The sequence below is a fragment of the Capra hircus genome, chromosome 18, assembly GCF_001704415.2.
Source record: "Capra hircus breed San Clemente chromosome 18, ASM170441v1, whole genome shotgun sequence".
In the NCBI taxonomy this organism is placed as follows: domain Eukaryota; kingdom Metazoa; phylum Chordata; class Mammalia; order Artiodactyla; family Bovidae; genus Capra; species Capra hircus.
Genome location: NC_030825.1, coordinates 21,489,942 through 21,515,639, shown reverse-complemented (window position 1 = coordinate 21,515,639; position 25,698 = coordinate 21,489,942). Strand labels below are relative to the sequence as shown.

Genomic DNA, 25,698 nt, shown 5'->3' with positions numbered 1-25,698 from the left:
AACTCCCAACAAGCAAAAGTCCAGAAGCGGAAGTCTTCACAGGTGAATTCTATCAAAGATTTTGAGAAGAATTAACACCTATCCTTCTCCAACTATTTCCAAAAAATTACAGAGGAAGGAACACTCCCAAACTCATTCTATGAGATTTACATCAGCCTAATACGAAAACCAAAGATACTACAAAAAACGGAAATCAGGCCAGTATCACTGATAACATAGATGCAAAAATTCTCAACAGAATACCAGTGATCTGAATCTAATAATACATTAAAAATATCATACACCATGATCAAGTGAGATGCCGGGGATACAAAGGATCTTTAATATCTGCAAATCAATGTTATACATCATATTAACAAATGAAGAATAAAAACTATATGATTATCTCAGTAGATGCAGAAAAAGCTTTCAACAAAATTCAACACCTATTTATGATAAAAACTCTCCAGAAAGTGGGCACAGAGGGAACCTACCTCAACATAATAAAGGCCATACACAACAAACCGATCAGAAACAAGGCAAGAATGTTCACTCTCATTACTATTATTCAACATAGATTCGGAAGGCATGGCAAATCCATGGTCATCAGAGAAAGAAACCAAAGGATTCCAAATTGGAAAAGAAGAAGTAAAACTGTCAGTATGCAGATGACATGCTACTATACATAGAAAATCCTAAAAATCCTAAAGATGCTACCAGAAAACTATTAGAGCTCATCAAGAATTCAGTAAAGTTGCTGAATACAAAATTAATATATTGAAACCTTTTGCATTTCTATACATAAACAACGGAAGAAAGAGAAATTAAAGAAACAATCTCATTTACCATCACATCAAAAATAATAAAATGCCTAGGTTTCCCTGGTGGCTCAGACTATAAAGAATCTGCCCACAGTGTGGGAGAACTGGGTTCAGTCCCTAGGTTGGGAAGATCCCCTGGAGATGGGAATGGCTACCTACTCCATGTACTTGCCTGGAGAATTCCACAGACAGAGGAGCCTGGCAGGCCACAGCCCATGGGTTCAGAGTTGGACACGAATAAGCGACTAACACCTTATGGTTAATTTGGAGCTAAAACTCTGAATTTTTATCAAGCAGCATAAAAACTTCATAAAGTAACCTGATTGTGGGGTTTTGCTCCCTTTCTCCTTTACTTTAGTATATGCTGTTCATTATTTACTATATTAGGCAACTGGGATACTCAATTGAATAAGATTTGGTTTCAATCATTCATGACCCAATTTAAGGGGTTTAGTACTTTCCAATATGTTACTTTCATAGATGACAAAGTTTACTGTTTTCATTAACTTATTATTTTTAGGATTATTTAGGCCTGATTGATAATTCCCAGGCTTTGTCAACATGCCAGTATTCTTCCCTCACTTGAAGAATAAAGTGTGATCCCTTTATGATAACCCAGTACACAAGAGTTAGATTTGGATATATAAATCCATGTATATTGTGAAATTTAAAATATGATTCAATATATAGGAAATTATGACATTCTGTTAGTTTCTGTTTCCCCTTCAGTTTTATAGCTTTTCATTGATTTCTATTACATTTGGCACGGCATACAAAATTAATGTTTTCTCTAAATCTGGTTGTATGTAATATTTTGATAGAAAAAATAACCCTTACTTTTCTTGACTTTTTTGTCCTATGTAGTTTAGTAAAGAACTATCACCTTATCTGTTGAAATTCTAGACTTTGATATTCTGAGTGTACCTAGAAAAACATTTAACTTTAACATACAGTTTAAAAGGGTGATATAATAGTTTGACACAAAACATGTTTTCTAGAAGATGACCAATTAACTATTAGTAGAGGCAGTTATGGATTGCAGATATCCCAAGCGTGAGGCCAGGGCCCAGCTAGTAACTAGCAGCAGCCACTGTTTATTGGCTGATTTTTATGACTCAAGAACTGTTAAATAACTCTATAAATGACACCTTTGGGCATCACATTTTAAATATCATCAAAACTTTCTGACCACCTTTTAGTGATCCTCTTACTTCCTCCTTATTCCTGTAAAACTCTACTCATACTGTCTTTCGTGGAGGACTCATTCAGGTCTTGGAGGATTTTCAAACTTACTTTGGTTGTATTACTGAACTTATGTTTCATAAATGTTTCTTTCAGCTTTGCTGTCTTATTAGCATTATTAATGACTTTAAAGTACCTTAATAGCTAGTTTACTCTCCTGTTTACCTATCTCTGTGAAGAACAGTAGAGAATATAATGATTCTTTTAGTCATTCAGAGGCAATATTTATTTTTTTTACTCCTTCTAGAGTCAAACCCATCTCTACATTTACCAATTCTTTCTTTGTAAAGTTTCTCACATCTGTCCCTCCAATCACTGATGCAGTTAGCTCATGCTTGTAACACCTCATCCCCAACCCGTCTCTTGACTGGTTTTCATCCCAAGAAAGTCCAGTATTTTAAAACTGTTTAAATCTACCTCTCTTTTGATATAATAATAATGATGATATAATAATAATATTAATAATATTATATTATATTAATGATGATATAATAATAATTATATAATAATGATCTTCCCCTGAATTCCTGTTCCATGTCCTAGAAGTATTTCCTTCTGTATATTTCATCACAGCAGAAGATTTTAACTTTACTTTCTGAAGTTTTTAAATAAAGGTACAGTTGGCTGTACAGATCTATGGGTTCTGCATCCATTCAACCAACTGCAGAAGCCACAGTAATGGAGGTCTGACTGTACTATGTATGTAATTTTCTACAGTAGAAGGGACTTGAATATCTTTGGATTTGGCTATCTGGCAGTAGTTGTGGGGAACTGGCGGTAGTGGGGTGGTCTTAGAACCAATTCCCCATGGATACTTAGGGACACTATACTTACAAAGCTGTAGGAGTTAAAGACTGCAAGAAAGTACATAACCTTCTCTGAAGGAGTTGTTCATGCAACTAAGAGGACAGAGTCAATTATATATGAAGTTAGAGGAAGTATGATAACAAAATCTAAACACTTTAAGTACACACCTTGTACTTGGTATAGTTGACTATTATCCTTCCATAATTTACTTTTTCATTATTAAATTAATCTAACCATACAACAGAAAATATGGAAAACAGGTAATAAGATAACCTGTTATCCTACTTCTAATACAACCATTATTATTATTTTGATATATTCTATACTGATTCCATATTCTGATTATTTAAAAAAAATATTTATGATTTCTTTGGCTGCACAGGGTCTTAATTGCGGAATGCAGGATCTTTTACTGTGGCATGTGGGATCTACTTTCCAAACTACGGATCAAACCCAGGCCCCTTGCATTGGGAGCCCAGAGTCTTAGCCACTGGACCACCAGGGAAGTCCTTAGTTTGATTTTTTTAAGATAATCGTATCACACAACATACTTTTCTGCTCTTCCCTCCTAAAAGAATTTGATAATTATTTTTATTGCCTGTGTAAAATTTCATAGTTTTATTTAATTTCTGGGAAAGTATTTTTTTGTATTACAAAGGGAAAAGATAATGTTATCATAAGTATGAATAACTATTTCCTTGTTTTATTTGAAAATATTCTTGATTTGTTTGATTTCAAACCACCCTCTCTCCCCTGCCACCGCCCCCCGCCCCGCTTTTACTATACCAGCACAGCCTAAATTTAGCATAGGTTTTTTGATATCTTTTAAAAATATTTTACATTGGAAGCTAAAAACTTCACCATAGGTTAAAAACCCAAAAACCTTCTATTCCTAGACAACTTAAGGGAGCTGGGAGCCATTTAAAAACTCCTTTTGGTATAGGATTTTTCCTGTGAGCTATATCATTTATTTAAGCATGTGCTTTTTTTTCCCCCTATGAAATGGCAAATTTCTGGTATCTTGCTGCCTTTTTGGCTGTCAATCATTTTCCTTGCACCTTGGTTCAAAAGGAGTGGGAGGGGTAGAGGATGAAGGGCAGGATACAAATCACAGACATATTCAAATGTATAGGAAAGTGCCTATTTTTATATATTAGTGTTCATAACCTTATTCAGTGCCATCTGTTTGGAGTCAAAAGTAGTCTTGTTTTTGATAATACCCAGCTAAAGATATTTCAAGTTTTAAAAAGACAGCATGGGCTATTTATTTAAAATTTTCTGATATATTTAAAAGTTTACTGATATACTACATAAAGCTATGAAAAACAGGGGAGGAAGTTGTATTTAGTTAATTATATCCTATATTCTGCACATTGAAACACTACAAACAGGTAAATGTCTATGTTTATCATTAGTACAATTTAAAAAAAATCTTTAAAGTTACTTAAAACTTTGTTATAGGCAAAGCACTTCATCATATAAAACATACAGTCAGAAAATAAATATCTGTGATTTGGAGGATCCTAACCACAGGTTAAGGGAGGTCTATTAGTCTTCTGAGAATTACATAGTGCATATAAACTTTTTTCCCTAGAGAGACTTGTCATTAATCCAGCTAATCAAGTCCACCAGCAAATTAAAAGAAAAATGCATGTATCCTATCACTTGACCATCTGCATTAAAGATAATAAATCAGGCCCCAGAAATCTTATCAAAAGCAAAGTAATGTTCAATGTAATAAAAGTAAAATACAGTACAATAGAAAGATTCATGTTGAAATTTTCATCAAACACTACCAAACCTGCTTTAATTGCCATGGGACACATTTCTATGACACTAAACAATGAGTTGATTTAGTCAGCTGAGCAAAAAGCAGCAACAACAATAAGACCAAACATGTCCAATAAAAAGACTCAGATTATACAATAATTTTCTGTGTATTTATTGTGGGCCTGACATCGTGCTTAATTCACGTTATGTTATTCACAGTAGCCTTGTGAGGTGGTTATAACCATTTTTATTTTATAAATAAAGAAACTGAAGCCTTTCTAGGTAGGAAGGTGTCACTTGCATTTTGAGAAACAGGCTGAGGTGTCTGTTTGTAGAATGAAGGAAAAACAGGGTGGGAGTGAGCTGTGGATTCTTAGCAGTGGCTATCTAGACCACTTTTTCATCTAACACTAAAATCTTTTGGATAATAACCTTGACAAATTATGAAAGAGTCACATATGTTTTGGAAGTTCTAAACCTGATGTATTGTGTAGACTCTTACGGAATATAGAGATTTATAACAAATATTACTCTTCTTTGGAATTCAGATGTAAATAACAAATGTTTTTTAGTATTCAAGTAGTTTCAAGAGGTCAGGTTAAGTTTTCCAATTTTTTTTTCATTGTTTCATAATGTGGATCTACATAAAAATGTTATGATAATTACTAGTTGAGAACGTTCAATAGATATTCTTATTTTGCAGGTTACTCCTGCAAAGAGGAGTCCCTTAAATTCAAACTGTAATTTAAACACACGTCATAAATTGCTCTTTATTGTAGTGGGTTGGCCAAAATAGTCCTTCAGCTTTTTCCATCAGATGGCTCTAGTAGTGCTTAGTTATCATTAACTTCATTTGAAACAATTTTGTTAGATTGTATTGTGACGGCTGTCACATCAGACTGCATTTTAAAAAACATCAGAATTGGTGAATTTTTGTGTAGCTACTTTAATATTAAAGATGGAAGAAAACAAGCAACATTTTTGCTCTATTATTTCAAGAAAGGTAAAAACGAGCTGAAAAGCAAAAAAAAAAAAAAAAAATTGTGCAGTGTATCGAGGTGTTGTGACTGACTGAACATGTCAAAAGTGGTTTGCAAATTTCATGCCAGAGATTTCTCATTGGACAACGAGCCATGGTCTGGTAGACCTGTTGACACTGACAGCAATCAAATAGAGACATTAACTGAGAACAATCAATGTAATACCTCAAGGGAGATAACTGACATACTCAAAATACCCAAATCAAGATTTCCTTGGAGGTCCAGTGTTAAGACTCCATACTTCAAAGCAGGGGGGCATGAGTTTGATCCCTGGGTGGGAAACCAGGATCCTGAATGCTGCACAAGGTGGCCCAAAAATAATAATTATTAATAATAATAATCCAAATCAAGCACTGGAAATCATTTGTACCAGCTTGGTTATGGTTACTGCTTTCATGTTTGAGTTCCATCTAAGTGGGGGGGGGAAAAAAAAACAACCAACACTGACCATATTTCTGCATGCAATTCTCTACTTAAACATAACAAAAATGTTCTGTTTTTAAAACAAACTGTTGATGGGCAATGAAAAGTGGATAGTGTATAATAACAGGGAACAGAACAGATCATGAGGCAAGTGAAAGGAAACACCACCAATCACACAAAAGGCTGTTCTTCATCCAAAGAAGGTGATGCTGTGTATGTGGTGGGATTGGAAGGGAGTCTTCTATTATGAGTTACTTCTGGAAAACCAAACAATTAATTCCAACAAGTACTGCTCCCCATTAGACCAACTGACAGCAGCATTTGAAGAAAAGCATCCAGATTAGTCAACCGAAAACACATATTCCATCAGGATAATGCAAGACTGCATGTTTCTTTGAAGACCCAGCAAAAACTGTTACAGCTTGGCTGGGAAGTTCTGATTCATCTGCTGTACCCACCAGATATTATACCCTTGGATTTCCATTTATTTCAGTCTTTACAAAATTCTCTTAAAGGAAAAAAATTCAATTCCCTGGAAGACTGTAAAAGGCACTTAGAAGAGTTCTTTGCACAAAAAGTTTTGGGAAAGTGGAATTAGGAAGTTGCTTGAAAAGTGGCAGAAGGTAGTGGAACAAAAAGCTGAATATGCTGTTCAATAAGTTCTTGGTAAAAACAGAAATGTGTTTTTACTTAAAAACTGAAGGAACTTGGCCAACCCAATAGGAAAGACCTGAAAACATGTCACTTATAATACTACGATGCATGTATGTGTGTGCTCAGTTGCTATGTTGTGTTCGACTCTTTGCTACCCCACGGACTGTAGCCTGCCATGCTCCTTTGTCTAAGGGATTTTCCAGGCAAGAATACTGGAGTGGGTTGCCATTTACTACTCCAGGAGATCTTCCCAACTCCGTGATTGAACCTGAATCTCCTGTGTCTCCTGAGTTAGAAAGTAGATTATCACTGTGCCACCTGGGAAGCCCCAATCCTATGATAGGCATCTTTTATATCTGTAATTGATCTGAAGATACTTAAGTTATTTTCAGATGTAGAGAATTAACATGACTAGGTCAGAGAGACAGGGAGACTTGCAAAGACAAAAACAATCTTACCAAAGTCGGCAAATGCTGACTGTCCCACCACCATCATATTTTGAGGTTTTTCAAGAACAGTACTGAGAGAGAAATTTCCATCCTGTTAGAGGCAGAAAGTTATGGATTAGATCATTTTTCAAGTGTGAAACAAAGCATTTTAAAATTTTACTATTGTATTTTACTATTATTTTTTAAACTTTTTATTTTGTATTGGAGTATAGCTGATTGACAATGTTGTGATAGCTTCAGGTGGACAGCAAAGGGACACTGCCATTCATATACGGCCATTCTCTCCCAAACTCCCCTCCCATCCAGGCTGCCATATAACATTGAGCAGAGTTCCCTAAGCTATACAGTAGGTCCTCTGAAACAAAGTATTTTAATGAAAGCAAGGAAATAAACAATTTAAGACTTTGTACTCCAAAAAATCATCCCACTTTTTATCATAAAATGAAAGAAACTGCTGTGAGTTGAAGATGCACATCCGGAGATGTGCTTTCCGTGCTGTCAGTTCAGGGATGATCTCTCTCTCTCTCTTTACTCTCTGTCACTAAGTCAGGTCTGACTCGTTGCGACATTATTGGACTGTAGTCCACCAGGCCCCGTTGTCCATGGGATTTCCCAGGCAAGCATACTGGAGTGGGTTGCCTTTTCATTCTCTGGGGGATATTCCTGACCCAGGGATTCAACCTGCATCTCCTGCTTGGCATGTGAATTCTTTACCACTGAGCCTTCTGTGAAACCGTCAGGTATGATGTGTGTGTGTTGTGTGCTAAGTCACTTTAGTTGTGTCCGACTCTTTGAGACCCAGAGCCTGCTAAGCTCCTCTGTCCATAGGATTTTCCAGGCAAGGATACCGGAGTGGGTTGCTATTTCTTCTCCAGGGGAAATTCCTGACCCAGAGACTGAAAGGCATCTCTTATGTTTCCTGAATTGGAAGGTAGGTTCTTTACCACTAGCACCACAGGGGAAGCCCTCTTTCCTAAATCATCATCATAATTTCAGACAGAATGAGTGTCTTCTACTTTCAAGTACCATGGAAGGTTTTGGAAATATCAGTGAAAGTCGCTCAATCATGTCCGACTCTTTGCAACCCCATGGACTATACAGTCCATGAAATTCTCCAGGCTAGAATACTGGAGTAGTCTTTCCCTTCTCCAGGGGATCTTCCTAACCCAGGGATCAAACCCTAGTTTCCTGCATTGCAGGTGGATTTTTTTTACCAGCTGAGCCACAAGGGAAGTACAAAGAAGTATATAAAATAGTTTCTACCTGAAAGAGCTAACAGTCCAGTTGGAAGATAAGATAAAAGTCAAGAAAAGAGAATTTTTGAAGGCAGGCAACATATAAGTGGTATGAGTAAGTAGGAAAGATACTACGTTTTACAAATTTCAAGAAAGAACATTCTGTTGGGGGTTAATTAGGTAAAGATATTCAAATGAGATGAGAATTGCATTCATCTTCAATGGCTCATTCATACCAACACTATCAGAAAGGGAGCAAAGGAGTACAATAGCTGACGTGTCCAACCAGAGGTGGCTAAGCTAAACAGAAAAGGAGAACTCCTCAGAGATCTTTTGCTTCAGTTACTCTTACCAAAACAGAATATCTGGCTTACAAAAATAATATGCATTTCTTTAAATTATTATCTTTCCTTTCTATAATTTTATATTAGAACATAAGAAAAATAAACCAAAACATTGCATTTAGGTTTTAAGCTCTTAGTTTTAAAGCTCTTCTCTTACCACTGATTTCTCTTTTAACTATTTGATGTGTTAACCCTGATTCTTACATGCTTCATATAGAAAACTATATATTTTAAAATATTTAAAAAATTTAAACCATTTTTCTCCTTTGCTCCTCTAAAGATACTGCAGATCTGTAAGTTATTTCTGAAGAAATCATCTTCAACATTTTCAGAGACGGGCAATGCTACTCAGAAAGCATTAAGACTAAATGCCTGAGGAACATGAGTAAGTAACGTTTGTCTTGTGACAGGCAGTTTTCCAGCGATTTTAACTCTCCATCATCCACATGCAGAAACATGTCTCTCTTACTATTATTAAAGTATCTGATACATTTTTGAAAGATTTTTCTATGGAAATCATATTTATGTAAGTGTCTTAAAACTTAGGATACCCCTCCAGTCTTGCTGAGTACCTGATGTTATACTAAAGATGCATCAAAGTTGCCAAATTTGTGAATGAAGTGTCAAATGAATTTGCATTCTAGAAAGAGTACAGCATCAGGTACAAAGAAGACACAATTATTCTTGAATAAATGGAAAAACCACTCTAAAAATACATCAGCCGCATATTACATAAAGCTGAATATCAACCTATTCTACTGGCTCAAGTGAATAAATTACTCTGGTGAAGTTCTGTTAAACGTAATAAAATATATTTAGCAATGTTTCCAGATGCAGGCATATTTTGGAAATACAGGCAAATTCTGCTTAAGATCACTGCAATAAACTAAGTATTGTAATAAACCAAGGCACAGGAATATTCTAGTTTCCCAGCGGATGTAAAAGTTATACTACACTGTGCTCTATTAAGTGTACAATAGCGTTCATTATGCCTAAAAAATGTATATACTTTGATTAAAAAATACTTTACTGTTAAAAAAAATACTAACCATCATTGCAAGCCTTTAGCAAGTTGTAATCTTTCTGTAATAGCAACATCAAAGAACAATAATACAAATTAAATACTATGGGAAAAGTTTGAAATATTGTGAGAATTACCAAAATGTGACATAGAAGACATGAAGTGACCAACTGCTATCAGAAAAAAACGGTGCTGATATACTTACTTGACACAGGGGTGCCAGATTTTCAACTTATGGGAAAAAAAAAGTATTATCTGTGAAGTGTAATAAAGTGAAACACAATAAAATAAGGTAGGCTTGCATACATGGTAGATTTGGTGGATAGAGTGCCTGAAGAACTATGGATGTAAGTTTATACACACTCCTGTAAGTTTGTATAGGAAGCAGTGACCGAAACCACCCCCCACAAAGTTTTACAAATAGCTGAGGAAAGAAAAGAAGTGAAAGGCAAGAGAGAGAGAAAGATATACCCAGCTGAATGCAGAATTTCAGAGAATAACAAGGAGAGATAAGAAAGCCTTCTTAAGTGAACAATGCAAAGAAATAGAGGAAAACAACAGAATGGGAAAGACTAGCAATCTCTTCAAGAAAACTGAAAACATCAAGGGAACATTTCATGCAAGGATGGGCATGATAAAGGACTGAAATGGCAAGGACCTAATGGAAGCAGAAGAGTCTAAGAGAAGGTGACAAGAATACAAAGAAGAATAATACAAAACAGGTCTTAATGATCTGGATAACTACAGTGATGTGGTCACTCACCTAGAGCTGGATATTCTGGAGGGTGAAGTCAAGTGGGCCTTAGGAAGCATTACTATGAACAAAACTAGTGGAGGTGATAGAATTCAAGACATTTAAACCCTAATAGATGATGATGTTAAAGTGCTGCACTCAATATGTCAGCCAACTTGGAAAACTCAGCAGTGGCCAAAAGATTGGAAAAATTCAATTTTCATTCCAATCTCAAAAAAGAGTAATGTCAAAGAATGCTCAAACTATCATATAAGCACAATCATTTCATGTGCTAGCAAAGTTATGCTCAAAATCCTTCAAGCTAAGCTTCAAGAGTAGGTGAACGGAGAGCTTCTAGATGTACAAGCTGGGTTTCAATGAGGAAAGGAACCAGAGCATTCCCTGAATCATGAAAAAAGCGAGGGAATTCCAGAAAAACATCTATTTCTCCTTCATTGACTACATGAAAGCCTTTGACGGTGTGGATCACAACAAACAAAATTCTTAAAAGACTAGAGTACCAGACGACCTTACCTGTCTCTTGAGAAACCTGTATGCAGGTGAAGAAGCAATAGTTAGAACCAGATATGGGACAATGGACTGGTTCAAAAATTCGGAAAGGAGTTTAAGACGGGCTGTATATTGTCACCTTGTTTATTTAACTTCTATGCAGGTATTTTTATAATGTCAGTCCTGTGCTTCTGAGCTGCAAATACTTTTTCATGGGCTGCCATTTGAGACTCATCTACTACACTGTGGCCTATTCTGTACCGTGCTGTTCTTACTGACCTTCACTGTAGTCTTTCAATCCAAAACTGGGCCAACGTATTGCCACAATTATGTCCTCTATCTTTCACCTAATTGGATTCTGGAATGTCTGTGCAATGATTTAAAGGCCCTAGTTTTAGAGACAAGATTTCCTAGTTCAAATTCTAGCTCCACTGTTTCTAGGTTTGAAGTCTGAGCAAGTTAGTTCTCAAGTAAGGATCTGTTTCAGTTCAGTTCAGTTCAGCTCAGTTCAGTCGCTCAGTCGTGTCTGACTCTTTGTGACTCCCACGAACTGCAGCACACCAGGCCTCCCAGTCCATCACCAAACTCATGGCCATCGAGTCGGTGATGCCATCCAGCCATCTTTCATCCTCTGTGGTCACCTTCCCCTCCTGCCACCAATTCCTCCCAGCATCAGTCTTTTCCAATGAGTCAACTCTTTGCATGAGGTGGTCAGAGAACTAGAGTTTCAGCTTTAGCATCATTCCTTCCAAAGAACACCCAGGACTGATCTCCTTTAGAATGGACAGGTTGGACCTCCTTGTGGTCCAAGGAACTCTCAAGAGTCTTTTCCAACACCACAGTTCAAAAGCATCAATTCTTCTGTGCTCAGCTTTCTTCATAGTCCAACTCTCACATCCATACATGACCACTGGAAAAACCATAGCCTTGACTAGACAGACCTTTGTTGGCAAAGTGATGTCTCTGCTTTTGAATATGCTATTTCGGTTGGTCATAACTTTCCTTCCAAGGAGTAAGCGTCTTTTAACTTCATGGCTGCAATCACCATCTGCAGTGATTTTGGAGCCCCCCGAAATAAAGTCTGACGCCGTTTACACTGTTTCCCCATCTCTTTGCCATGAAGTGATGGGACCAGATGCCATGATCTTCGTTTTCTGAATGTTGAGCTTTAAGCCAACTTTTTCACTCTCCACTTGCACTTTCATAAAGAGGCTTTTTAGTTCCTCTTCACTTTTTGCCATAAGGGTGGTGTCATCTGCATATATGAGGTTATTGACATTTCTCCCAGCAATCTTGATTGCAGCTTGTGTTTCTTCCAGCCCAGTGTTTCTCATGATGTACTCTGCATAGAAGTTAAATAAGCAGGGTGACAACATACAGCCTTAACGTACTCCTTTTCCTATCTGGAACCAGTCTGTTGTTCCATGTCCAGTTCTAACTGTTGCTTCTGGACCTGCATAGAGATTTCTCAAGAGGCAGGTTAGGTGGTCTGGTATTCCCATCTCTTGAAAAATTTTCCACAGTTTATTGTGATCCACACAGTCAAAGGCTTTGGCATAGTCAATAAAGCAGAAAGAGATGTTTTTCTGGAATGTTCTTGCTTTTTCCATGATCCAGCGGAGGTTGGCAATTTAATCTCTGGTTCCTCTGCCTTTTCCGAAACCAGCTTGAACATCTGGAAGTTCATGGTTCACGTACTGCTGAAGCCTAGCTTAGAGAATTTTGAGTATTACTTTACTAGCGTGTGAGATGAGTGCAATTGTGCGGTACTTTGAGCATTCTTTGGCATTGCCTTTCTTTGGGATTGGAATAAAAACTGACCTTTTCCTGTCCTGTGGCCACTGCTGAGTTTTCCAAATTTGCTGGCACATTGAGTGAAGCACTTTCATAGCATCATTTTTCAGGATTTGAAATAGCTCAAATGCAATTCCATCATCTCCACTAGATTTGTTCGTAGTGATGCTTTCTAAGGCCCACTTGACTTCACACTCCAGGATGTCTGGCTCTAGGTGAGTGATCACACCATCGTGATTATCTGTGTCATGAAGATCTTTTTTGTATAGTTCTTCTGTGTATTCTTGCCACCTCTTCTTAATCTCTTCTGCTTCTGTTAGTTCCATACCAGTTCTGTCCTTTATCGAGCCCACCTTAACATAAAATGTTCCCTTGGTATCTTTAATTTTCTTGAAGAGATCTCTAGTCTTTCCCATTCTGTTCTTTTTCTCTATTTCTTTGCATTGATCGCTGAAGAAGGCTTTCTTATCTCTTCTTGCTATTCTTTGGAACTCTGCATTCAGATGCTTATATCTTTCCTTTTCTCCTTTGCTTTTTGCTTCTCTTCTTTTCACAGCTATTTGTAAGGCCTCTCCAGACAGCCATTTTGCTTTTCTGCATTTCTTTTCCATGAGGATGGTCTTGATCCCTGTCTTCTGTACAATGTCACGAACCTCAATCCATAGTTCATCGGGCACTCTATCTATCAGATCTAGTCCCTTAAATCTATTTCTCACTTCCACTGTACAATCATAAGCGATTTGATTTAGGTCATACCTGAATGGTCTAGTGGTTTTCCCTACTATCTTCAATTTAAGTCTGAATCTGGCAATAAGGAATTCATGATTTGAGCCACAGTCAGCTCCCAGTATTGTTTTTGCTGACTGTATAGAGCATGGGCTCCAAAATCACTGCAGATGGTCACTGCAGCCATGAAATTAAAAGACGCTTACTCCTTGGATGAAAAGCTATGACCAACCTAGACAGCATATTCAAAAGTAGAGACGGTACTTTGCCAACTAAGGTCCATCTAGTCAAGGCTATGGTTTTTCCTGTGGTCACGTATGGATGTGAGAGTTGGACTGTGAAGAAGGCTGAGCGCCGAAGAATTGAGCTTTCGAACTGTGGTGTTGGAGAAGACTCTTGAGAGTCCCTTGGACTGCAAGGAGATCCAAACAGTCTTCTGAAGGAGATCAGTCCTGGGTGTTCTTTGGAGGGAATGATGCTGAAGCTGAAACTTCAGTACTTTGGCCACCTCATGTGAAGAGTTGACTCATTGGAAAAGACTCTGATGCTGGGAGGGATTGGGGGCAGGAGGAGAAGGGGATGACAGAGGATGAGATGGCTGGATGGCCTCACTGACTCAATGGACGTGAGTCTGAGTGAACTCCGGGAGTTGGTAATAGACAGGGAGGCCTGGCGTGTTGCAATTCATGGGGTTGCAAAGAGTTGGACACGACTAAGAGATTGAACTGAACTGAACTGAACTGATAGAGCTTTTCTACCTTTGGCTGCAAAGAATATAATCAATCTAATTTCAGTGTTGACTATCTGGTGATGTCCATGTGTAGAGTCTTCTCTTGTATTGTTGGAAGAGGGTGTTTGCTATGATCAGTAAGTTCTCTTGGCAGAACTCTATTAGCCTTTGCCCTGCTTCATTCCGTATTCCAAGGCCAAATTTGCCTGTTACTCCAGGTGTTTCTTGACTTCTTACTTTTGCATTCCAGTCCCCTATAATGAAAAGGACAACTTTTTTGGGTGTTAGTTCTAAAAGGTCTTGTAGGTCTTCATAGAACCATTCATCTTCAGGTTCTTCAGTGTTATTGGTAGGGGCATAGACTTGGATTACTGTGATATTGAATGGTTTGCCTTGGAAACGAACAGAGATCATTCTGTCATTTTTGAGATTGCATCCAACTACTGCATTTCGCACTCTTTTGTTGATCATGATGGCTACTCCATTTCTTCTAAGGGATTCCTGCCCACAGCAGTAGATATGATGGTCATCTGAGAAAATTCACCACTTCCCGTCCATTTTAGTTCGCTGATTCCTAGAATGTCGATGTTCACTCTTGCCATCTCCTGTTTGACCACTTCCAATTTGCCTTGATTCATGGACCTAATATTCCAGGTTCCTATGCAATATTGCTCTTTACAGCATTGGATCTTGCTTGTATCACCAGTCATATCCACAACTGGTTATTGTTTTTGCTTTGGCTCCATCTCTTTATTCTTTCTGGAGTTATTTCTCCACTGATCTCCAGTAGCATATTGGGTACCTACCAACCTGGGGAGTTCCTCTTTCAGTATCCTATGATTTTGCATTTTCATATTTGCTTTTTTCTAAAATGAACTTTTATAAAGTTTTTGTGAAAATTAGTAAAATAATGCATATAAAGCGCTTACCAGTTCAGCATATGCACAAATATGTCCTTAGTCAACATTAACAGTTATTGACTAGGAATGATAGTAGTAATACTATTATATCTGCTATCCATCACTGAAGCAGCTGAGCACACTGCCATTGACAGGAGAGTTGACATTTTCTGCTTGAATTCCAATCACAGGTGTTATTTTGTAATAAGTATCCTTTCAGGGATGACCACCTATGCTTTGGCCTGCAGGTTTTAACATTTAGTATTTAAACTCCCATATATATAATGTTAAAAATGGTCAGGAAGCAACATATGATGACTATCATTGTATCTACATCTTTATTCACATGAAGCAATGGTTCTTGACTTGAGGTGTACTTATTCTCCACAGGACATTGGGCAATGTAGGGGGATATTTTGACTGTTTCAAGTGGGAAGTGCCTTCTAGAACCTAAGTGAACAGAGGCCAAGGATACTGCTAAACAAGTTAAAGGACAGATCTCTACAATAAAGAGTCATCTGGCCTATGGGCAGTAGATAGTCAACATCATTAATTATTAGAGAAATACAAATCAAAACTATGATGAGGGACCACCTCACACCAATCAGAATGGCCATCATTAAAGTCTACAATAAAACTCTGGAGAGGGCGTGGAGAAAAGGGAACCCACCTACACTGTTGGTGGGGATGTAAACTGGTACAGCCACTGGAAAATAGTATAGAGGTTCCTCAGAAAACGGAGCCACATATGATCCAGCAATCCCACTCCTGGGCATAAACCCAGACAAAACTATAACTTAAAAAGATACAGGCACTCTCCTATGTTCATAACAATCCTCATACTAATAAAATGATTGTTGTAAGTTTTGTAAGAATTTTCATAAGTGTTAAGTTTTGTAAAATGGGAGGATCACTTTTAATTAGTGACTGGACAATTTGCAGTAACATAGACAGAAAAGCCCTAAAAGCATATAAAACTGTATTAGCTAGTAGAGGAATACGAGCTGCAGCAAATGTTTTTAGTCAGCTGTGGTGTCCACAGCCCCACAGTAGATGCTCTAGGAAATCAGAAATTAACTGAAGACAAGGAGGAGTGCTAAGATGTGAGTGCAGGCAACTCTGACTGATGTGATGAGATGTACTAACCCCATGTTACAAGGAGTTAAAAAAACAGAGCAGTTGCTTCCATTTGGTCCACCCAGGATCATTAGGGAAGGCTTTACGGAAGACGTGGTATTTGAAATGGCTAATGCAGATGAGCAGGATTTTAGTGGTTGAAAGAAAAGGAAGAGTAGGGAAAGGATATGCAGAGGAAACAGAGGACATAGAGTAGAAACTGGCTGATTTGGGCCAGAATATGGAAAGATATTGGAAGATCAGCAAAGGCCTTGACTCCTAAACTAAGTAGTTTGATCTTTTAAAAATTTATTGAGAAGCTTAAGTCCTAAAGGTTTTAGGACTGAGAGTGAGATAAATAGAGCTTTCTTTGTTGCAATTAATCTGGATATTGCATATCAGATGGAAAATCTGGAGATGGGGAAATAAGTAGAATTTACTATATCTGGGGAAACAGATGGATGATTTAAGGAGTGGAATGTTGGGGACAGGTAAAGGATAGATATGAGAACACAGAATGCCTACCTAATAGAAAATACAAAGGAAGGTCTAATTGGGAACAGGAAAAGAAATTATTTTAGATAAGAGATATAACAAAGAAATGATTAGAAATGTAGGACTAGTAATCAAGGAAGAGAACAGAGAAGTATCATGAAAGGAAAGAGTTAAGAGAAGAATGGCAAGTCAAGACCGGTGAATAAACACCCATCACCCTTTCAGTTAGAAATTTTCAGTCTTGGTCCTTTTAGCCAGATGATTTTTCTTCTTCCTTCCTTTTTTTCTAAATAAAGTAGAGTTGATTTACAGTGTTGTGCTAATCTCTGCTATATAGCAAAGTGACTCCATTATACAGAGATATACATTCTTTTTTTAATATTCTTTACATTTTGGTTTATCTCAGGAGATTAGATAGAGTTTCCTGTGCTATATACAGTAGGACCTTGTTGTTTATCCACTCTGAATGTAATAGGTTGCATTAAACAACTCCAAATTTCCAGTCCTCCCCTTTAGCAACCACAAGTCAGATCTCTATGTCTGTGAGTCTATTCCTGATTTATAGGTAGGTTTATTTGTGCCGTATTTTAGATTCCACATATAAGTGATATCATATATGTCTATCAGACTTACTTCACTTAATATGAGAATCTCTAGTTGTTGCAAATAGCATTATTTCATTCTTTTTTAGGTCTGAGTAATATTCCATTGTATATATACACACACACCACATCTTCTTTAACCATTCATCTGTCAATGGACATTTAGGTTTTTCCCATGTTTTGGCAATTGTGAGTTATGCATGACTGATTTTCTCACGTTCTAAAACCCCAAGATTCACTTGATTTCAAGGTCACCTGAAAACGAATATCCCCTACTAGTGGAAGATTTCATATACAGTAACCATTAAGAATATAACAACTATATTTCTGTCATCAGAAAAACAAATGCAACTACATTTTAAAAAGATGTACATTAAAGAGAGAGAAATCTTTCCAGTGTAGAAGTCTTTCTTCTTTCTCCTTGCCTCATTAAAAGAGAAAGAAGGACTAGATTGCTTAGTTGAGGTGTAGTTAGTAATATTCAAAAGCCCTAATTTTATCTAAACAAAGCTCTTCCCCTCTTTCTATTTTCCTCCTATGAAGAAATCTGAGTTATGACTCTGCTGTAAGAGATGGCAAATAATGAATCTTCTTCCATGGGCTTGTGCTTTACATTTTTAAAGATCTGTTTATTGTTCATGAGTATTTTAACAAAAATCTGTTAAAATGCAATGGGTTTAATTTGGATTGAATAAAAGATAATCTAGAGTAAATAGCTGGGAAATCAAGTGATCTCAAACAAAAATTCAATAAGTGTCTACTGTGGGCCAGGTACTTTACACACATTGTTTCATTTTAATCTTCACAGTCTATGAAACAGACATTCTTACTTCTGTTTCCCATATGAGAAAAGTGAGGTTTAATACTTGACCATTATTTAATGAATGTCACTCAGTTGGCCAATTTGGCCTGTCCTCAAATCCTATCCTCTATTATTTGAATTTTAAAACTTGGGGTAGTCTGGTCTGCATTAATTCATCTTTCATATAATCTACCTCAAGCTAAAAATAAAATAAAACCATGATACCAGTTTGGGAATATTCTACTTGGAATTAAAAAAAATACTGGGGAAGGATTGTTAATCCTGGTCAACTTGGCAGTAAATTTAGTGACTGTTGTTCTTCTTTTTTTTTTTTTTTACAGAAGACTGAAGGCAAAGAGGAAAAATAAGTCTTTTAAAAGGGGTTTTCTTCAACAAACCATCATGCTGACAAATTAAATGACAGGCATCTCTCTCACCAGCTGACAGCCTAGCAGGGTCCCTGTTAACATGCGCATTAGGGCAGACTGATTGGTTTAATTGGCAGTCATGCTTAAAAACCTGCAGAGGAATTGATGCTGAATGAATCATTTCATCAGCAATATTCAGCAGTTTGAATGCAGCAATGCAACCAAAAGCTCTTAAAACTGTTCTATTTATTGTTAAATCAATCGACCAAGTGATTACTTTCATTTTATTTTCTAAAACTGTGCGTTTCATTGAAAGCCATCATTTAAAAATGCTTAAAGGAAAAGATTTCTTACCAAATTTTCCCATATCTCAAACTGGAAGGTACTAGAAGCAGACAATGTCGTGAGGAATAAATCTAGGAGGAAAATTACAGAATTGTAAGCTTTGTTACTGATGTGTACATTTAAACAGGAAGAAATACAATACATAAAACAGTTATAATACAGTTGTATTTAAACACATTTAAAATTATATATATATACATAATTTATGTGCATCAAATGATGCTTATTGACAGTTTATAAGATCTAGATCTAAGCAACATCAATGATGGGTAATGTGACTCCTTACAAGTTCAACAAGGAATGCTATCAGTATTCTTTTTTTTTTGCCTAAGCACAAGGCATGTAGGATCTTATTTCCCTGACCAGGGATGAAATCTGTGCCCCCTGCAGTGGAATTGTGGAGTCTTAACTGCTGGACACCAGGAAAGTCTCTAAACTTTATTTTAATGTGCTTGATCCATCAAAGAAAATAAAGCAGATGACCCTGTATTAACACAATTAAAGAAAATGCATTTAAAGGGAGCATTTAGTATTAGTCATTCAAAGGCATTCTTTACTTTTTTTTCTTTCAAAACTCTAGTTCATTTTCTTATAGCAATATTTTTTAAAGTACCAATATAATCTCAGATAGGTCTCTTAAGCTAAAAAAAATATTTTTCTATAATGACGATTGATAGTTCCACAGCTAGTCCCACTGTTCCTAATGGATACATCATCCTAAGCAAAGAAAACAAGACAATTAAAGACCACCTGCATATTCTTTCTGATAGATTGAAAGTGATAAGAATTATAGAATGAAACAACAAAAATATGTTTTAGGGACCAGTGCTACCCTACACAATGATGCAATTAAATGCATCTTTTTAAACATTTTATATTTTTTAATTAACTTATCTTTTTGAAGGATAATTGCTTTACAGAATTTTGCTGTTTTCTGTCAAATCTCACCAAAAATCAGCCATAGGTATACATACATCCCCACTCTTTTGAACCTCCCTCCTATCTCCCTCCCCATCCCACTCCTCTAGATTGATACAGACCCTGTTTGAGTTTTCTGAGCCATACAGCAAATTCTCATTGGCTATCTGTTTTACATATGGTAATGCAAGTTTACATGTTACCCTTGCCATACATCCCATCCTCTCCCCCCTTCTTCCAATGTCCATAAATCTATTCATATGTCTGTTTTTCCACTGTTGCCTTGTAAATAAATTCTTCAGAATCATTTTTCTAGATTCCATATGTATGTGTTAGAATACAAAATTTACTTTTCTCTTTTTGACCTACTACACTCTGTATAATAGGTTCTAGGTTCATCCACCTCATTAGAACTGATTCAACTGGCATTCCTTTTTATGGCCAAGTAATATTCCATTGTACCACTACTTCTTTATCCATTCATCTGTCGATGGACATATAGGTTGCTTCCATGTTCTAGGTATTATAAACAGTGCTGCAATGAACAATGGGATACATGAGTCTCTTTCAATTTCAATTTTCTCAGGGTATATGCCTAGGAGTGGGATTGTTGGGTCATATGGTAGTTTTACTCCTAGTTTTTTAAAGGAATATCCATACCATCTTCCCATAGTGGCTATATCAATTTACATTCCCACCAAAAGTGCAGGGGCATTCCCTTTTCTAGATAACCTCTCCATGGAGGTTATGAAGAAAGACTTTTTGATGACAGCCATTCTGACTAGTATGAAGTGATATCTCATTGAAGTTTTGATTTGCATTTCTCTAATAACGTATAGGGGACTGGAATGCAAAAGTAGGAAGTCAGAAAACACCTGGAGTAACAGGCAAATTTGGCCTTGGAATGCGGAACAAAGCAGGGCAAAGACTAATACAGTTTTGCCAAGAAAATGCACTGGTCATAGCAAACGCCTTCTTCCAACAACACAAGAGAAGACTCTACACATGGATATCACCAGATGGTCAACACCAAAATCAGATTGACTATATTCTTTGCAGCCGAAGATGGAGAAGCTCTATACAGTCAGCAAAAACAAGACCAGGAGCTGACTGTGGCTCAGATCATGAGCCTTATTGCCAAATTCAGACTGAAATTGAAGAAAGTAGGGAAAACCACTAGACCATTCAGGTATGACCTAAATCAAATCTCTTATGATTAAACAGTTGGAAGTGAGAAATAGATTTAAGGGACTAGATCTGATAGACAGAGTGCCTGATGAACTATGGACTGAGGTTCCTGACACTGTACAGGAGACAGGGATCAAGATCATCCCCATGGAAAAGAAATGCAAAACAGCAAAATGGCTGTCTGGAGAGGCCTTACAAATAGCTGTGAAAAGAAAAGAAGTGAAAACCAACGGAGAAAAGGAAAGATACAAGCATCTGAATGCAGAGTTCCAAAGAATAGCAAGGAGAGATAAGAAAGCCTTCCTCAGTGATCAGTGCAAAGAAATAGAGGAAAAGGACAGAATGGGAAAGACTAGAGATCTCTTCAAGATAATTAGAGATACCAAGGGAACATTTCATGCAAAACACACGATCGATAAAGGACAGAAATGGTATGGACCTAACAGAAGCAGAAGAGATTAAGAAGAGGTGGCAAGAATACACATAAGAACTGTACAAAAATAATCTTCAAGACCAAGAAAATCATGATGGTGTGATCACTCACCTGGAGCCAGACATCCTGGAATGTGAAGTCAAGTGGGCCTTGGAAAGCATCACTATGAACAAAGCTAGTAGGGGTGATGGAATTGCAGTTGAGCTATTTCAAATCCAAAAAGATGATGCTGTGAAAGTACTGCACTCAATATGCCAGCAAATTTGGGAAACTCAGCAGTGGCCACAGGACTGGAAAAGGTCAGTTTTCATTCCAATCCCCAAGAAAGGCAACGCCAAAGAATGCTCAAACTACCGTACAATTGCACTCATCTCATGCATTGGAGAAGGAAATGGCAACCCACTCCAGTGTTCTTGCCTGGAGAATCCCAGGGACAGGGGAGCCTGGTGGGCTGCCATCTATGGGGTTGCACAGAGCTGGCCACGACTGAAGTGACTCAGCAGTAGCAGCACCCACTAGTAAAGTAATGCTCAAAATTCTCCAAGCCAGGCTTCAGCAATACATGAACCGTGAACTTCCTGATGTTCAAGCTGGTTTTAGAAAAGGCAGAGGAACCAGAGATCAAACTGCCAACATCCACTGGATCATCGAAAAAGCAAGAGAGTTCCAGGAAAACATCTATTTCTGCTCCATTGACTATGCCAAAGCCTTTGACTGTGTGGATCACAATAAACTGTGGAAAATTCTGAAAGAGATGGGAATACCAGACCACTTGACCTGCCTCTTGAGAAACCTGTATGCAGGTCAGGAAGCAACAGTTAGAACTGGACATGGAACAACAGACTGGTTCCAAACAGGAAAAGGAGTATGTCAAGGCTGTATACTGTCACCCTGCTTATGTAACTTCTATTCAGAGTACATCATGAGAAACACTGGGCTGGAAGAAACACAAGCTGCAATCAAGATTGCTGGGAGAAATGTCAATAACCTCAGATATGCAGATGACACCACCCTTACGCAGAGAGTGAAGTGGAACTAAAAAGCCTCTTGATGAAAGTGAAAGAAGAGAGTGAAAAAGTTGGCTTAAAGCTCAACATTCAGAAAACGAAGATCATGGCATCTGGTCCCATCACTTCATGGCAAAGAGATGGGGAAACAGTGTAAACAGTGTCTGACTCTTCTTTTGGGCTCCAAAATCACTGCTATGGTGACTGCAGCCATGAAATTAAAAGACGCTTACTCCCTGGAAGAAAAGTTATGACCAACATAGATAGCATATTCAAAAGCAAAGACATTACTTTGCCAACATAGGTCCGTCTAGTCAAGGCTATACTTTTTCCAGTGGTCATGTATGGATGTGAGAGTTGGACTATGAAGAAAGCTGAACACCAAAGAATTGATGCTTTTGAACTGTGGTGTTGGAGAAGACTCTTGAGAGTCCCTTGGACTGCAAGGAGATCAAACCAGTCCATCCTAAAGGAGATTAGTCCTGGGTGTTCATTGGAAGGAATGATGCTAAAGCTGAAACTCCAGTACTTTGGCCATCTGATGCGAAGAGCTGACTCATTGGAAAAGACTCTGATGCTGGGAGGGATTGGGGGCAGGAGGAGAAGGGGACGACAAAGGATGAGATGGCTGGATGGCATCATCGACTTGATGGACAAGATTTTGAGTGAACTCCGGGAGTTGGTGATGGACAGGGCGGCCTGGGGTTATGCGATTCATGGGGTCTCAAAGAGTCGGACACGACTGAGCGACTGAACTGAACTGAATAATGTACAGTGTCTTCATTAGCTGTTTCATTGCTAAGTCGCTTCAGTGATGTCCAACTCTGTGCGATCCCATAGACAGCAGCCCACCAGGCTTCCCCGTCCCTGGGATTCTCCAGGCAAGAACACTGGAGTGGGTTGCCATTTCCTTCTCCAAGGCATGAAAGTGAAAAGTGAAAGTGAAGTCGCTCAGTGCAGACCGACTCTTGGGGACCCCATGGACTGCAGCCTACCAGGCTCCTCCACCCACGGGATTTTTCAGGCAAGAGTACTGGAGTGGGGTGCCATTCTGTGTACAGTTCTTTTGTCTCCTTGGGTAAATTCATTCTACATATTTAATTCTTTTTGTTGCAATGGTGAATGGGATTGATTCCTTAATTTCACTTTCTGATATTTCCATGTATTGATTTTGTATGGTGCAACTTTGCTAAATTCACTGATTAGCTCTAGTAATTTACCAATACTACCTTTAGGGTTTTCTATGTGCAGTATCATGCCGCCTGCAAACAGTGAGAGCTTTACTTCTTCTTTTCCAATCTGGATTGCGTTTATTTCTTTTTCTTCTCTGACTGCTGGAGCTAGGACTTCCAGAACTTGGTTGAACAACAGTGACAAAAGTGGACACTCTTTTCTTGGTCCTGATCATAGGGGGAATGCTTTCAGTTTTTCAACATTGAGAATAGTATTTGCAGTAAGCTTATCATGTATGGCCTTTATTATGTTGAGGTAGGTTCCCTTCTTTGAAGTGTTTTAATCATAAATGGGTGCTGAATTTTGTCAAAACCTTTTCTGCATCTGTTCAGATTATCATGATTTTTATGTTTCAATTTGTTAATATGGTGTATCAGATTGATTTGCACATATTGAAAAATCCTTGCATCCTTGCAATAAACCCAACTTGATCATGGTGTATGAGCTTTTTGATGTGTTGCTGAATTGTGTTTGGTAAAATTTTGTTGAGGATATTTGTATTTATGTTCATCAGTGTTATTGGCCTATAGTTTTCCTTTTTTGTGTTGTCTTTGTCTGGTTTTGGTATTGGGGTGATGGTGGCCTTGTGGAATGAGTTTGGAAGTGTTCCATCCTCTGAAATTTTCTGAAATAGTTTTAGAAGGATAGGCATTAGCTCTTCTCTAAATATTTGAAATAATTCTGTGAAGTCATGTAGTCCTGGGCTTTTATTTTTTGGGAGATTATGGATTCCAGCTTCAATTTCAGTGCTTATAACTGGGTGGTTATAATTTCTATTTCGTCCTGGTTCAGGCTTGGAAGATTGAACTTTTATAAGAATCTGTCCCTTTCTTCCAAGTTATCTATTTCATTGCCACATAATTTTTCATAATAGTCTCTTATAATACTTTGTGCTTCTTCATTATCTGTTGTAATCTCTGCTTTTCATTTCTAATTTTGATTTGATTCTTCTCTCATTTTTTCTTAATGAGTCTGGCTAAAGGTTTGTCAATTTTATTTATCTTCTCAAAGAACCAGATTTTAGTTTTATTATTCTTTACTGTTGTTTCTTTCATTCCTTTTGCATTTATTTCTTCTCAGATCTTTATGATTTCTTTCCTTTGACTACTTTTGGGGATTTTCTGTTCTTCTTTATCCAGTTGTTTTAGGTGTAAAGTTAGGTTTTCTATTCGATGTTTTTCTTATTTCTTGAGGTAGGATTGTATTGCTATAAACTTCCCTCTCAGGAATGCTTTTGCTCCATCTCATAGGTTTTGAGTTGTCATATTTCCATTGTCATTTCTTTCTAGAGATTTTTTGACTTCCCTTTTGATTTCGTCACTAACCTCTTGGTTATTTAGAAATGTGTTGTTTAATCTTCATGTGTTTGTGTTTCTTACAGTTTTTTTTTTTTCTTGTAATTGGTATCTAGTCTCATAGCACTGTTGTCAGAGAAGACAACTGAAATGATTTCAATTTTCTTAAATTTAGGGTTTAATTTGTGACCCAAGATGTGGTCTATCCTGGAGAATGTTCCATGTGAACTTGAGAAAGTGTATTCCTCTGCATTTGGATGGAATGTCCTGAAGATATTAATGAGGTCAAGCTCATCTAATGTATCATTTAAGAATTGTTTCCTTATTAATTTTCTGTTTTGATGATCTGTCCATTGGTGAGAGTGGGGTGTTGAAATCTCCTACTATTATTGCAGTACCGTTAATTTCCCCTTTTATGTCTGTTAGCGGTTTGTCTTATGTATTGAGGTGCTCCTATGCTGGGCGCATAGACAATTACAATTGTTTTGTCTCTCTCTTGGATTGATCCCTTGATCATTATGTAGTATTGGATGCAATCTCAAAAACGAAAGAAGGATCTCTGTTCATTTCCAAGGCAAACCATTCAATATCACGGTAATCCAAGTCTATGCCCCAACCAGTAATGCTGAAGAAGCTGAAGATGAACGGTTCTATGAAGACCTACAAGACCTTTTAGAACTAACACCCCAAAAAGATGTCCTTTTCATTATAGGGGACTG

At 37.5% G+C, this 25,698-nt stretch overlaps 1 protein-coding gene across 1 annotated transcript in view; it reads right to left on the bottom strand.

Annotated features, from left to right (window-relative positions):
• ITFG1 (integrin alpha FG-GAP repeat containing 1) overlaps positions 1–25,698 on the bottom strand; it is a 294,559-nt gene that overhangs the window by 205,333 nt on the left and 63,528 nt on the right. Inside the window, exons 7-8 of the mRNA XM_005691951.3 lie at positions 18,915–18,976; positions 7,195–7,276 (exon numbers count right to left, since the gene is read on the bottom strand). Of these exons, the coding sequence (XP_005692008.3) occupies positions 7,195–7,276; positions 18,915–18,976 (144 nt within the window). The remainder of the gene's footprint in view (positions 1–7,194; positions 7,277–18,914; positions 18,977–25,698) is intronic.